Source organism: Aptenodytes forsteri, unplaced genomic scaffold (genome assembly GCF_000699145.1).
Source record: "Aptenodytes forsteri isolate BGI_AS27 unplaced genomic scaffold, ASM69914v1 Scaffold465, whole genome shotgun sequence".
Classification (NCBI taxonomy): domain Eukaryota; kingdom Metazoa; phylum Chordata; class Aves; order Sphenisciformes; family Spheniscidae; genus Aptenodytes; species Aptenodytes forsteri.
This window is the reverse complement of record NW_008795039.1, coordinates 1,867,438-1,883,678: the sequence shown is the minus strand read 5'-3', so window position 1 is coordinate 1,883,678 and position 16,241 is coordinate 1,867,438. Positions and strand designations below refer to the sequence as shown.

Here is a 16,241-nt window from a genome sequence, read left to right as displayed (position 1 = left end):
ATCTCTGCCCTGAACTAATGGCACAAATCTGATTGTGTGTATTCTGCCATACTCGGATCTCACTTTCTGAATATCCCTTTCACAGGATACCTTCTCATGAAGGTACAAGATTGAAAAGGATCGTGGGAATACATGAAGGTTTTATATTATTTCCCATCACTGAACTGTCTCAAGCACCTTCTGTATTTGAAGTAAAAAAAAAAAAAAACCAAACCAAAATTACCTTCGCTACAGCCTCTTTTGATAGTAGTTGTTCAATAGGAAGGGTCCACCATGCATCCGTTCCTTGCTGCTCCACTATTTTGATGACATCCGTGATAGTTTCACTGGGTTAGAAGGAAAAAAGGCGTTCATGAATTGAGGAGTTAATCGTACCTCTCTGCAAGTATCCCAGATTCAAAGCGGTGAGATATACTGATAAAGAGATCAAGCTATTTAAACCTGTGATTTTCCAGCTTCTAATCCAGACAAGACTCCACAGCTTTCTGCTTGTATTAAAAAGACTTCCTACTTTTGTCTTCCAAGATGGGTAGGGTTGTGTAAAACCTAGACATACAGAAACCCGCATGTATTCCAAACAGCTTTTTCTGCAAATACTCCATAACTGGGCACTCAAAAAAGATGCTAGCAGCTTGAAAACTTCTAAAATCCATTTCACTTGCTGTTTCTTGACCTTGGATTTACAGAAACTAAACAACTACTTCCCCCCAAAATATTTGCTCTTTTTGACAACAGGCTTCTTTTCTCCACTGGATGAAGAGACCTTGAGAACTCATGCGGAAATGGAGAGTTAGGAAATGGCAGCATTTCAAATAACGTACATATATATTAGACCTCTGGTTGCCTGGATTCCTCCTTTTTAGCAATACATTTTTTAAATGGTAAGAAACATATAATAAATATATTAGTCCCAATAATGTGGGAAACTGAAACTTCCGTACCCCATAGAGGAGTGATGTAAACAACCATTCAACATACACTCTGAAGGCAATATATGAGTTCATATGCTATAGCACCAGCCAGGACAAAGGTCCTGAAGTAAATAGATACTATGGAAATAAGAGAAATAAAAAAAATTAGCTAAGCATTTTTTCTGATGTGGACAGATAACGCAACCACAAGGCGTGCAATTCTGTGCGCTATTGATGGCACATTCAATCGTTGTCCCCAGTAGGCAAGGCTATGGGGAATTGATTTTTAACATCACTTAATGCCAAGTCTAGGCGTAAATTAAGATAGCTCAAAAAACAAAACAAACCCCACACGCTTTGTCTTGCTGACTCACAGACCACTTACTAAAGAGGTGATTTTTAAAACATCTGCTGTATTGAAGGAGTACAGCAGATCATCATGACCCGCCAACTTCAATCTAAAACCGCTGTGTTACCCAATCCACCACAGACTAGTTTTTAACTCGAGAAATGAAGATTTAATCAATTAACTAACTTCTTGACACAGTATTGCGAAAGGGGAAAAAGCAAAATAATGATCTGGCATAATTATCTTGAAAACACAAAAAGCAGATGATCTAACTTCTTTAGTGTCATCACTCGGTTTTGTATTTGGGCTTCAGCACAGTATTTTTTCTGCACTGCTAATAAGTTGAGCTACATCACTACAACATTTAGTGGACTCTTACACCGGAGTTTAAGCATGGAAACCCATGTCCTCCGAGAAGATGTAGAACAAATTATTACTTAATTACATGACATGAGGTGCAACAATAAGAAGAAAATGCAGTTTTGCTCTTGATTGCGGAAATAAAATTGCAATGATAGATCAACAGTTTTGTATTAATCAATCAATCATCAATTAATCAATTTACTTTTCAAAGTAAATTGCTGTAGAACATCCCAGTAGGTTTTCTGGAGAGAAAACCCACTAACCAGTAACACTCACAAAGCAACTTGAGTCAGCTAGCATACCACCGCCATTCTTACCCTTTCAGACTAGAATGGGTATCATTCACCTTCCAGTTTAACGATGATAGGACACAATTTATGGCTTTGTAATATATCTGCTAACATTTATCTTGGTAAAACAACATTTAGGAGCTCTGGTTCTGAATGGTATCTTTTCCTTTCAGAAATATTTGCACAAGAGGCCTATTTGCTTATACTTCCAGTTGTGAAGTGTTACTTCTCCAAGACAAAAGCAAACAACAACTCCAGTCCAGGTAGATTCCCGGCAGATAGCTAGTAAGTATCCCTTAAGACTTGCCTCCTTCAGGCTAAATCTTCAGATTCAGAAAGCTCTTGAGGAAAAAATCAAGTAAGCCAAGGAGAAGTTTATTTGTCTCAGCCCAGACTAAACTACTTCACTGAATTTGTCTCTCCCTTGTGAGGTCAGTACCTTCCGCTGAAGAGGCTGCTTTACGCCCAGACCTTCAATGATGACACAGACTGTAGCACCTGGGAACATTTTAGAAAAAGCAATACACAACATTATTTTTCACTCCTTGCCAACAGAAGGCTCCACCTTTGATTCTTCTCAAATACACTATCAGTGTCTTTTTAAAGACAATTATGGATAACTATTTGTCTTCAAGTATTTCAAGAGCTCCCTCCACAGCCTCAACGCCTTCCTGTTACTGGCTAAGTCTTACCCATGGAAGTCACCAGCAGAAGACAGAGTAGCTAAATTAAAGAGGATGATTTACCCTAAAACACGCTTATTACCACATAAAGTGTTAGTGCATGCTGAGTGATTCATGGAAGAAGTAATTCAGTGCTCAGCTAATGGCTCTGGCATCAAATTAGAGCCAGAAAATTTTTCTAATCAAGAATCATACCCATAACTAGTAAAGAAAAGCTACCAGCATGCCCTATAAAGCAAGTAGAAAATTTAAACAGGAACTAAGCTTGTCTTCCACATAACTTTTGCAACGTGAAGGCTTATATTGTTAATTTATGAAGGGCAGAATTATTTTGAAGACACATTTTCGTGACACGTGAACTAACAGGTATGATTATGCTACAGATCTAAGTTTTCAGCCAACTAGAAGGTGGTCAGATTTGTGTTATGAGTCACTTACAGGAAATAAAGAGTCAATGACTGTGAAGTCAACTTATTGACCAATATTCTCAATCTTATCATAGTTTCAAATCAAGTAAACAATCATTTTAGCAGTGCAAGTTTTTTTCCATTATATTCCGTTTCCCTACAGAATGTAAGTGCACATTAACAGTCAAGTATTTTATAAAAGGAGATAGTTAAGACCAAAGATTTCCAGGATACCATTTCACCAAATACTTCTTCCTCCTACAGTCTGAAAAACCCAAGACAAACACACACCACCACCGCCCCCCATTCCTCTAATCTTTTCCCAGGATCCTTATGATTAACTATTACCAGAGAGAGAAAAATGACTATATTTAAGGTAACTGTATTGTAAGGAGGAAGAATTTTGCAAAGTACTTTTATTTAAGGTGCAAGTGAAAACCACCTTTCTCAAATAACTACTCATCACTTTATAATCTGTGGGCTTCAACGTGAGCATGATAATTCACCGAGTTAGCAATAAACACCATTGTAAAACTTTGCCCTGTATTCATACACTATCTAGAAGAACTTGCATTACGTGTCACTCGCTACGTTTTAACACTGAAACCCCTACGGCAATTCACGCTACCACGACATCAGCCAATCACTCTGAAGGCTGATATTGATTATGCTGAACACTTATTTAATGTGTTAACAGAAATTAGGCAGCATGAAGATATAGTCGGGAGGAGAAGAATACAGTGCCTGATGTTCTCTCGACCTCTTTTCAAACAACAGTAAAGAGGGCAAGTTATCTTCTTTTTTACGTGAACGTTGATACTTCAGCAGTAAGTATTTAGGTTACGGGAAGTTGCTATTGCTTAAGTGTCACTGAAATGTCTTAATATTTTAAAGAGCAAATTAGAGCGCAGGGTAGATCTACTTCAAAAACAAGTTGTTGGGTGGGGTTTTTTTTGTCAGAAATTTAACTTTCTTGTTAATCAAAGTCACAGAGAAGGAGACAAAAGTTCTCAGGCATTAGAATAATCTTTGCAATAGGACTTCTTATTATCAATATTTGAGCAGAGAATTTGTAAAGTTAAGAAGTTATTGCATGAGGCCAGATTAAAGTATGTATCTCACATTTATTACCTGGTCTGAGCTACTACTGGAAATAAAAAAAAAGTCTCATTTTACTTTTGCATCTTTCTTCTCTTCCACAAGTTACAGAATTTCCTGGAATCAGAATGTTTTCTCAAGAAATTTACCAAGTTTTGAAAGTTGACAAAATTATAAGCTTGTATTTGTACATGTATTCTATTTAATTCTTTTTTTTCTCCACTTGTGCAGAAAAATCACACAGAATCTTACCTCTATTCTTGTAATTCTCACTGAAAATTGCAATAATGAAAAAACGTTCTCTCTTTTCTCTCTCTCTCATATAGGGTTTTGTTATTTTATACTAATTTTTAAATTCCTGATTGCAATATGATGTGGTATACTCTACATAAAGGATCTAATCTTCAGCGTATTAAATTTATAACCTTAGACAACGGTGTCATACAATCAAATGTCTTTTAGGGCTACGGGGGGCCACAGCAACAAACAGGAAGACTCACGGAGATCTTGCATCAAACTTGTTGCATACAAGATTACAATCTAGCTCTTGGCTTTCAAGTTAGGAGGACGGGATTGTTGGTGTGAGAAAAATATTCTGCAGTTGCAGAGACGAGCAGTTGCATCTTGAAAAAGCAGCTTTCTGCAGACTTTCACAGGACAAATTCAGGGGAAACTCTGACTTAGAGGGAAACACAGTGCTTTATTTTAGGGATTTTTACAGGTGATACATAAACAGGATCACTCAAAATCGACCATCGGTGCTCTCATATGTAACAGCAACTCCATGTGGACTACACTGACTTCCAGTGGAGATGCTGTTACTTTTGATAGCCACTCAAAAACTCCGAAGCAGCTGCTACTGGAAGGATGTTTACCCAGCATTCAAGACAAGAAAACAGCTTTTGTTTTGAAATGTACATTATTTACTGTTGTTTTAATGATATTAATTATTCACACAATCTGAATATGAAAATTCTCAAGTGTTAGAAATATGTCAGCAACCTATTGTGATATGATTTCAAAATGATAATGCAAATGCAACAAACGATTTAGGCTTACTTGTTTATTTCAGTAAGAACTGGTGTCCAGGAAAATGACCTATGAATTGACAGACTGCTTTCTAGATTTGCCTGTCACTTCTATAGGCCAATATTCTGCGCACCCTTCCTACTCTGGTTACGGAATTCTACTACGGCTAACTTTAAATATTTAATGTGTATTTTACAGTTTTTTTTGAAAATTTCACCTCTACTGTAAAACACGTTAGAAGCAAGGAGTACTGATTATAAATGAGCATCAGAAGCTGCCAGTCAAATGAAATAAATCTACTTTTCAAACATATTGGATATGTCTCTCTTTTTCCTAAACGTCTCGCTTTTTCCCCCAGATCACTTCTAACCCAAGATGCCATGCTGTCCCTTTGTTCATCCACCCACATGCGTGACTGCTAGGCCAACACCTACACACAAAGGGCGAATTGTTAAACTATTGCAGAGTTTATCACATCAAAATGCCCTGATTGCCACATATCGTACAACTCCAGCAATAATCTCACACAGCTCAAGCACTTACAAAAGACATGCTTTTTAATACAGGTCACCGGCTTTCAAGGTAATCTTACTACAATCTAAAGGAATTCCCATACATCCCTCCTTTCAAATGCTTTCTGTACCAGCCGGGTCAGCTCCTCTAAGGTCTGAAGGAGCTATTGCTTCATGGTGCCCTTCACATTTGACTGCCAACTGCAAAACTGTTTTTCATTAGTCTAACAACAAAATAAGAGTGTACATATTTAACAATTTTAAGCAAGCACAAGTAACACACTCAAGCCTACTCCACAGAGACTACAATAAGTATTTCTCAGAAAGTGTAATTTTTAAAATGTGAATGTATACTTACTTTTTAATATGGTAACAGTTTTTGCAGGTAAAATGATTTTACACCCCACAGAGCCTCCATCCCTTTATTTCCTGATGTGCGTCAGCATTATTCAGGTACTATAAACAACTACGGTTATTGTGGTCTTTTCTCACAGTTACTGCCTACTGTGAGAGAGTCAAAGTACATATCTGTGCACCTACACACCCAGTGACACTACGTGAAGCTAAGGACTAACTGCTTAAAGTCCATTCCCTGCTCTCCACACCCCAAACTCACCTACTACTACACTTATGTGCTCAGTCCAGCCTCTGGAAAACATGCTGGACTCTCCGCAGTGTATTTATTCAACACCAGAATAAAAAAAGTTCTGCAACACCACTTAAGTTCATCTCCAGCTATGCAATCTTATTATCCATAATGAATTTGCACCAACGGTTGTGAGGTTAAGATGTATAAAATGGAGTTACACTAGCATACCTCAAGACAGGAAACAATTATGGAAATAAGCAATGACCGTGGAACTCCACAATACTACTTTTATGAAATCATCTCTTAGAGGATATTCACAATTGAAAACCTCTGCTCCCCAAAGGGGTAAAAGCAGAACTCTGTTACTCCTTAGAAGACGGAAAAGGATCATATTTGGTTGAGGTTTCCTGTTTTAAAGCATAGCGTGGATTTCCTCCGCATTACACAGTCTGGAATTCCTGAAATGCAATGTTTGCAATATCTGGATACTATTAACTTCACCAAAAGATGGCAGAATAAGGCTAGCATCTGAAGCTTTAGCCATACCAAATCATATAGCTAAAGGTCACTTATTACATTTATTAAGGCCGGCTCTTCAAAACCACTCTAATTTTATTTTGAAACAAAGTGCAGTTATTTATTCTGCAACTGATTTGGTTATTCCACTTCAGATATCTCATTGTCACTTACTCAGCTGCAAAAAGCTATTTTGACAAAATACCTGTATTGTTCAATTTCTAGTGCTACAATTACAGTTGCAAACTATTCTAACTACAACTTGCATTTTACTCCTTGCTTAAATGTAAAGGCCAGCGATTACTGCCAGCTGACTTAACTTGAAGATGAGGGATGAAAGCAGCAATTACTATCAAGGGGACTTTTCAGGTAACTCAAGTATCCAAGTAAATTGATTCCTGTTACTTACATACAAGTCACTTTCAGCAATGAGTTTTTGATTATTTTAATTTATAGCTGAATTAGTTCTGTGTATAAACAATTACAAGTAAGAAGCATGTATTTATACTTAAATAGTTAGAAGTTTTATAATATAGTGTAACTGCAGCACAACAGACAGTGCTCATTCTTTCATTTTTCATTATATAAAGCTAGACAAATACCTGTTTATCAAACATTCTCCTGTGTTCTTCTGATAAAAAACGGGAATCGGAACACCCCAACATCTTTGCCGTGATATACACCAAAACGTCCTTCTGTCCAGCATTTCCAGCATTCTGTTCACTGCAGATGTAGGAATAACTTTCACTTTTTTCAGCACTTCCTATAAAGTAGACAGTCAATTGTTGAGCATGCTTCAGCATTCAGACAAACACTGTTTATGCTACCAGTAAAAAAGGTACAGACCTACACTCCCACTCCCAGTATTGAGTAACATGCTCTCAGGCAACTGTCACATTTACTTCATTTACTTCACCGCATGTTGCTCTTCAATAACATACTTAGAACGCTGTATATACTGTACATGTCCCCACAGAGCAACCAATGCTTTTTTGCCAGCTCTGATTCTCTAGCAGATGCACCCTAAAGTGAGTTAGAAATAGCTTCAGTATATCTAAAGTTTAATAGCTCATTGTGTCTTGCGCCATTTTCCACCTTGAAACTACACCCTGATACACACTGCCTGTATTACAGAGTGTGGGCTACCACTCACTCCCAACCCTGCCGAATAACCATCCTGTTTTCCTTCCTTCTAGACAAGGATGAATATGGAATAAAAGCCTCATGCCTCAATTAGAATGAAATCACTGTTACCCAAGACAGCCTAATGTGCTGGTCTGAGTTTTCTGTGTGGATGTACATAATTTCACAGAGCACCGCATTTAAAAAAAAAAAAGAAGTTATTTAAAATAGGACTGTGGCAAAATGAATAGGGGAGCAAATAAAGATCTATGGTCGTACAAGGCTACCATAATAACAAAGGTAATTTTAATAGTGATAAAATTGTCTCTTCTGAATTAATTTTGTGAAATGTTGTATTTTTATAAATATTTTGGCGAAAAAAACAGTAGCTCTTTAAGAAACATGTGTCTCCTGTAAATGCAATGAACAAACATGTCAGTCAATGTATTTATCCTGAATTGTATCAATATTGACAAAAAACCCCCAGAACATTCATCCCTTCTACACATAACTCACACTTTTCAACTAGGTAGTGTTTGTAAACACTAGAGAAGAACCTATTCCTGAGTGAGCTATAGCAAGATTGTTTTGCTGATTCCAAATGGCATCAGCTGCCTTTAAATGACCCACAAGAAAGCCAAATTATATACCTGTGCTGTAGCCTTCACACTTGCTGTGTTTACAAACCACTGTTTGCTGGCACGAATAATCATTGGCTTTTTAGTTCTCCAGTCATATGGGTAACTGTGCACATACTTCTCCTCTTTTAACAAACTCCCGGCTGCTTGAAGCATCTGAATGACTGAGAGAAAAAATGAGGCAAGATGAAAATCTGATTTGAGCACACTGCTACTGTTAATCTCAATTCATTCTTTTCCATGATCAACACATAATAAGAAGTGCCTGTATCTCATCCATATTAAAAATGTGTTCAGTTTATATGAACCCTCAAAATATACCTGCAGGAATGTAACCGATAAAGTAACAAACAGCTAAACGTCAAATACTCACCAGCTTCATTTCCCTCTTCAAGGACATTCTTGTTTTGAAGTTCAGGACCTGCAGCTTCGGTAAAAAACCCACCTTCATCCACAAGGCAATCCTAAAAAAAAGTGTTAATCATGTCAATAAAATATCATGTGGTAATTTATTATCTTTTAGGTATTCAAAAGTGAGTTAAGTACTCTGCTGATTAACTATTTTTCTGATGAAAAGCAAAGTATGTTTTATTTAAGTACACTTCAGATTTAGTGATCTGCAATTTGGTGATTTACAAGGCAAGTGAATTTGACATATCAGAAGAAATGAGCACCATTACGTTTGCAGACATACCACAAATGTCTTACGTCAAATCACTGGTTAGTATTTCAATTACTTCTCAAATGAACAGTGAAAAACAAAACCAAACAAAACCCCAAGAAAAACCTTACCCCCAAAAAACCACAACCAGAACTATGAGTATAATCAGGTTTTGAAACATCTCAAGAGTCACCTCTTTAAAAAGGTAAAAGAGAAAAAGAATACCCTGCATCTTCATTTCCATCAGACACAAACTGATCATGCATAACTGAAGCGTATTTATGTATGTGTTTAAAAACCACTGACACACAAAGATATTATTCACTAAATACAATTAAGTCCCTTAAATGCAGTTTTTTAATTTATTAAAGAATATCCCAAACTTCGCTGAAAAAGAATAGTAATAATGACCCACATAACTGCTAATTTATTGGTCTGCAGCTTTAATAGCCAATTCTGAGTACTGAGAGCCAATATCTTCAAATTGCTGTCGGTGTTATTCTTTAAAAAAAAAAGTAGTAAGATTCTATTCTACCACTTCCCTGTAAGCTTTAATTAGCAGATGGATGAAAAACTTCATCCTCTTATTTCAATACGCACTTTTTTAAGCTTAGTCCTGCATTCCTACAGGCCATTAGCGATACTCATGCTTATCTGAATGCTTCAAAACATTTTCAAGTTTATGCATAAATGACAACAGTTGCTTTAGGGGCATGTGATCAAAAAGTTGCAGAAAATCAAGAGCAACAGCTGAAAAAATAAAGTACCGTGGGTAGCTGATGGTGGGAAGCTACACTGTAATCTTCCATGCCATGAGCTGGGGCTGTATGAACTAATCCTGTTCCTTTTGCCATTGTCACGTGATTTGCAGGTAACAGAGGAGAGACTCTGTCAGGAATCGTGGGATGAGCACAAGAACCATCTGCCAAATCTACACCTGGGGGTGAAAAAAAAAAAACAAACAGAAGAGCAAATGGAGAAACAATTCATGCATTCAGCTTCTTTTATCAGAGAGCAGAAATGGAACAATTGATCAGCAAGTGTATGCATGGGATACTATTCAGACGTACTACTTCTTTATCTTGTTTGTGGGTCCCCGTCCAATGCTTTCAAATTCTCTGCATTGTTAATCTTGCACACGGTTTTGTTGTTTTTTTTTTTTCCCTTTGAAGAAAAGGATTTTCTTCTACCTTAGACAACAGTATTCCATTAGCAGTGACATTCCACCTAGAGACACTCCACACATTTCCATTCCTTGGGGACCACTATCTCAGTGTTCCAGAAACAGATCTCAATAATGATTTAGTAGGCTAAAAAACCTTGAATTTGGGATCTGTTCCTAGTTCTGCCACTAAGTACTAATATTAATCATGAACAATTCATTTAAATTCTCTGAAATTACATACAAATAAAGAGAGTACAGCACGAATGAAGCTAGTGACAATTTAAGGTTAAAATAACACTGAAGAAATCTTAGTAGCAAAGCCTTGCTGAAAGTCAAGAATCACAGAGCTTGAGGAATGTTTCATATGACAAAGTGGCCTTCATTGAATGCCTTCTTCCTAGAAGGAAGATATTTAGGAACTGCTGTCAGACAGTTAGGTACACAAATACAGAAAGGTAACAAATGTAACTAATAACTGAACATATGGGAAGATAAAAAGAACAGGTTCTAATATTAAATTTGTTTTCAAGAAGGTCCAACTCTACTGTTGTATGTTATCTGCAAATCACATGATTCAAGAAGGTGGAACCTGTGAGAACACCACCTCCAGGTAATTTTATCATTAGGTAAAAACAAGATTATTAAGCAGCGTGTCGACAGCCAGCTGAACATGAGCCGGCAGTGTGCCCAGGCGGCCAAGAAGGCCAATGGCCCTGGCCTGTATCAGAAACAGTGTGGCCAGCAGGAGTAGGGAAGTGATCGTGGAAAGACACCGAAACAACCTGAAAAGAAAGTCACAGAAACAGATTTCTCACCCCCTTTAGATATGCATATTTCCAGCATTGAATCACTGATAAAGGCAAATGAATAAAGTCTACAAATGACACATTAAACCCCGACTCGTGACACTGAATCAGAAGTCTGTCTATTAAGAAATGTCACTACGCAGTTTGTTAGGATGCAAACTTAAGTCCTTTAGTTTGTCTGTACAGACAACAGCCACCTACAATATCTCAATATATCTTCTCCCAAGTAACTAGCGATAGGACGAGAGGAAACGGCCTCAAGTTGCGCCAGGGGAGGTTCAGATTGGATGTGAGGAAAAATTTCTTTACTGAAAGAGTGGTTAAACATTGGAAGAGGCTGCCCAGGGAAGTGGTTGAGTCCCCATCCCTGGAGGTATTTAAAATACAAGTAGATGAGGCACTTAGGGACATGGTTTAGTGGGCATGGTGGTGTTGGGTTGATGGTTGGACTCGATGACCTTAGAGGTCTTTTCCAACCTCAATGATTCTATGATTCTATAATATTCTTCACGGTTATGGTGAAGGCTTAAGACACCTCTTAACAATGAGAAAAAAAAAAAACCACCCACCCCCCCCCCAGCCGATAGTGCTTCTGATTCTGCTACACTAGGTAATTTCAATAGTTTTCGCAGAATTTAGCAATCAGGCAGTCAGCAAGCATACTTGTAATTAGCCCCTTGTTCTCATCAGCAATGGATGAAATAGACAGACAACCAGCATTCAGTGTAATTACGATTTTGATACTGAACAGACTTCCACTCCGTGTTTAAGTTTTCCAAGTGTAAATCCGGATTTTAAAAAGTACTTTGAAATCTGTGGATGAAAATTTGAGCTACAATACACCAACACTAAATCTGACAGACTCCTCTTTGTATTAAAGTGAAGCATGTTCTCAAAATATAAACAAACTTAATACATCAAAACTGAAGCAGCTTTCAGACACCTACAAGCAGATTTCTAAGCAACTTAACAATACTAAAACCTACCTTTACACGTTGACATAACCTCAAACTGCGTGTCCAAAACAGCAGCTGTAGATTCAACTCTATCTGCAGCTAGAATGAAGTGTTCACCAGTAGTTGTACATTTCACAATTGAGTATCTGCAATGCAAATTATATTTGTGATACTAAATAATTACAAACACCATAAAGCTACAAACTGTTCAAACGCTCCACCTCTAAGAGACAGCAAAATATGTTTTAAGATCTACATGTCCAGTTCACTCTTAAATCTCAAAAGAATTTAAAGATAACATAACATCAGAAAGAAAGAACTTTTAAAGAATAAAAATGAAAGCAGAAATTAATATATTGAGAGAGAGAGAACAAAGCTTACAATTGTGCCACTTAAAAAAAAAACCACAAAAAAGATGCCTTAAATAAATTGTAATGGTAGTCCAGAACGTTTTAACTTTGCTGATAAATATTGATAAGGACCGACGCAGATCACTGAACCAAGTTAAAAGACACATACGCTGAATCTGGCATGTAACAAACTGCTTGATTGGCTGGCACAGTCCAAGGTTGCGTGGTCCAGACTAGCACACTAGCAGGGGATGATCCATCTACAGATGTAAATTAGAAGTACTTTACTTACAGTTATAACAAAAATAAAAGCTATCAGTCTTAGAATCTATATAGAAGTCATACCTATCACAGAAGTCAGCTTAGGTGGTGACTTTAACAGGGGAAATTTCATATACACAGAACGACTGACATGCTGTTCATTGTATTCAAGCTCTGCTTCAGCCAAGGCCGTTCTGGGTAGATATCAAACATAAGTTAACACACTTGAACGTGAAAAGCTATTGATATCCTTGCTAAAATTCTGAAGACAAAATAGTAAGTTGATTCTTACTTTGCTGAAGGAGACCAGAACACAGGTTTATAGTCCTGATAAACGAAGCCCTAAAGAGGAAAGCGAGGGAAAAAAGAAAGTTAGGAGAATCAAAACTCATGACAAAACAAAACACGCTTTAACAAAAGTTCAACATACCTTATCATACATCTTGTAGAAGACTCTCAGCTGGTTCGCTTCATACTTTGGATCAAATGTACGGTAGCAGTTAGCCCAATCTGCCATTACACCCCAACGAATGAAGGCGGATTTCTGTTTCTCAATTGCTCTTTCTGCAAATTCTCTGGCTGAAGGGAATAGTTCCATGAAGCACATGGTTTAGGTCACTAAGATCAATATAATACCATTTAAAATATGCTGTTGCCTTTTTTTTAGAAAAGCCTGAGCTGAACATATTGAAACTGCGCACTATTTACTGACGTGTATTAAATAGATTATTATGGCTCAAAAAATATATATTTCAGAGAAGTAGTTACATAAAATGACTGCAAAGAGTAAAAAGATCCAGGAGTGGCACTTTTTGACTAATATGGGGACATAAAGCACAAGTGTCTCTAGAACATAAACTTTATTTTTAATGAAGAGGGGAAAAAAATAACTATATTTAGTTATGAAGAAAAATGTCCCAAAATGCATTCTCCAATAACGTAAAATAAGTAAGAGCGAAAGTTAACCACCTCTGTTGATGCTGATCCAAACTTTTCAAAGCAACATGCATCTGAAAATAAGTTAGCCCATTTCAGTGCTGCAATTTCAAGCTAAAGCAGTTTAAATTGCTCATTACAAATAGTTTTGCAGCTGAATGTTGTTGTCTTTCAATACATAAAGTATTTGAAATTATTTTTTCAAAAGACTTTCCATATAACGCAGACTAACCTTCTCTGAAAGGATCTCCCCTATAGTTTTGTAGCATTGTTAAAAACAGAGTCAATAAATACATCCCTAATTACGATATTGAGCCAAGCTGTCCCGATGAAGCCCAATTTTTAATCACAGAATGGTTGAAGTCGGGGGGGAGGTCATCTAGTCCAACCCCCTGCTCAAGCAGGGACTCCCAGCTTATGAGGAGCTTCTTTTTAGCTCCTCAGCAAATTCAGTCTTCAAAACCCAAAAGCATGCTGATCTGATAAATACCGGTTTCATGCTGCTACACAGTTATACAAAGCAGAAATCCCAATCCTCGGTCCTTTTGGTTTTTTTAAACCCATGGTCAATGCTATGCATGGTCATCACCAGCAACAAATTACGCCTGTGTTCAATTATCCCACTTTGTAACTTTACATTGTACTCAATCTGCTTGGCAAACACGTACAGTGATCCTGGAAAATGGTACCAACAGCTAATAGAAAAGCACCCAATAAAGCGTAAAAGCTATTTATAAAGCATAAAATCCAAAATATGCCGAGTAGGATGTACAAATACTTAAGCCAACTTCTTCTATAAAGATACTGCAAACAGTAGTTTACCTCTCTGTCTAATTTCCATTGGTGAAAGATTTTCAGCTCCTTTGACTTCTGACAACGCTTTCAACTCAATTGGCAACCCATGACAATCCCATCCCGGCACATAATGTACTTTATAACCTCTCATCACGTAGAAACGATTAGTGATGTCTTTCAAAATCTGAAAAGACACAAGGGTCAGTTATCACTTTAGCTCCCCCATGTGGAATAGCTACATTATTAATTAAGATCCTCCTATTAAAAAAGCAAATATAGAAGGCTGCATGATACGTTTACATTTAAGACCATCCATTTATGATCTTTTTCTTGCCTATCATTTTGTATATTGGCAGAACCTCAGAGGACCTCTGATCAAAGGAATTCACATTCAGTGTGGCTGAAAGATGCAGTTTATAAACTTGCGAGACTTGAAGCAAACAAATCCTACTTGCTCTCATTTTTAAAACACTGAGCCGGACCTACAGTGTTGGCCTAGTGCACATTATTGCTTTTTGAGATAAGTGATCACCTACCAAAACTTGTCATTTTCAGAAGTCCACGCTTTAGTGCTAGTACCTTCAGAAGCTGTGGGTCACATTTTAGTCTTTCCCACTTTGCAGCACATGTAATGCTGTCGCTCTTAGGACTGAATCTAAACGTACCCAAACATACTTAGGAGTATTATTTCGAAGCTGAAATTTACATTTTAAAAACCATCAACATTTAGCCGTTGTGGTTCCACTGAAAATACCCAGGTAAAGTAAAATAAAATAAATGCAATATAACAAACTTGCAAAATACCCAAAGGAAAAAAGAATAACAAGGCACAGCTCAACCATGCATTACAGTAACATTATAACATATACACAGAGAAATATAAACTCACCCACGTGTGTATGTGTGATACGTTCAGTACACAAATAAACTGTGCGTTTAATATTGCTTAGGAACGAAGGCTGGACTTTCTCTAAAAAGAAAATGTTCTCTTTTTACCGAAACATTCAGCCCCATAAATGAGCACTCAGCATACAGGTACCATATACTGGTATATGGTATTTATGTCATGGTATGGTATCTATGTCACCGTGGCATCATATGGTATCTACGTAACCGTGTCATTTGCTTTTTAAAAGCCCAAAATACCGAACGCTTTAAAGTGTCGTTGATTTAAATGGGAATGGAGAACACGCAGCACGTTATGGGAAGTATTTACCACTTCAAAACAGTACCGTATGAAGGAGTAAATATTTACTTTATTCAGTGCGTGGCCAACATGAGGGTCTCCGTTGGCATAGGGTGGTCCATCATGAAGACAAAATTCCTGCTTTGTTTTCCTTTGCCTTTGCCATGAATACAGTTCCGAAAAACCGCATTTCTGTAGAGACAGCAAGAAAACACCTAAATCATCACAGGCCCTTGCACTTCCAGAAAGTCCGAATTTTGGCTTTATAGTAAAACGTGTATTGAAAACAAACACACACGCACGGCGAGTTAGCTCTTCTAACTCTGTAACAGGAGATGTGAGCAGTTTAAAACCATTAGAAAGCCCGAGACAGGCATAACGCTGAGCCTAACGTTACTACTCTGGCTCTCCGCGAGCAGGGGGGCCGTCACCCTTTCTCCAGATGAAGCCGTACGAAACTTGGGAGCATCCAGACTATAAATAAGCGAGTAACTAGAGATCCCGAGCGCCCCCCCTTCCTCCGACAGCTAACTTCAGATGGCCCGGCCGGGCACCCGCGAACGCCCAGACCTACGAGAAGTCAGCCGCGGCAAAGGCGGGCCCGTAAACAAACCTCCG

At 37.6% G+C, this 16,241-nt stretch overlaps 1 protein-coding gene across 1 annotated transcript in view; it reads right to left on the bottom strand.

Moving 5' to 3' along the window:
• Nucleotides 1-16,241, bottom strand: part of IARS2 (isoleucyl-tRNA synthetase 2, mitochondrial) — a 31,628-nt gene that overhangs the window by 13,812 nt on the left and 1,575 nt on the right. The window contains exons 3-14 of the mRNA XM_009276856.2: nucleotides 15,693-15,815; nucleotides 14,465-14,621; nucleotides 13,137-13,285; nucleotides 12,999-13,048; nucleotides 12,791-12,900; nucleotides 12,615-12,705; nucleotides 12,126-12,241; nucleotides 9,936-10,105; nucleotides 8,881-8,971; nucleotides 8,520-8,671; nucleotides 7,350-7,510; nucleotides 224-326 (exon numbers count right to left, since the gene is read on the bottom strand). Coding sequence (XP_009275131.1) covers nucleotides 224-326; nucleotides 7,350-7,510; nucleotides 8,520-8,671; nucleotides 8,881-8,971; nucleotides 9,936-10,105; nucleotides 12,126-12,241; nucleotides 12,615-12,705; nucleotides 12,791-12,900; nucleotides 12,999-13,048; nucleotides 13,137-13,285; nucleotides 14,465-14,621; nucleotides 15,693-15,815 — 1,473 coding nt within the window. The remainder of the gene's footprint in view (nucleotides 1-223; nucleotides 327-7,349; nucleotides 7,511-8,519; nucleotides 8,672-8,880; nucleotides 8,972-9,935; nucleotides 10,106-12,125; nucleotides 12,242-12,614; nucleotides 12,706-12,790; nucleotides 12,901-12,998; nucleotides 13,049-13,136; nucleotides 13,286-14,464; nucleotides 14,622-15,692; nucleotides 15,816-16,241) is intronic.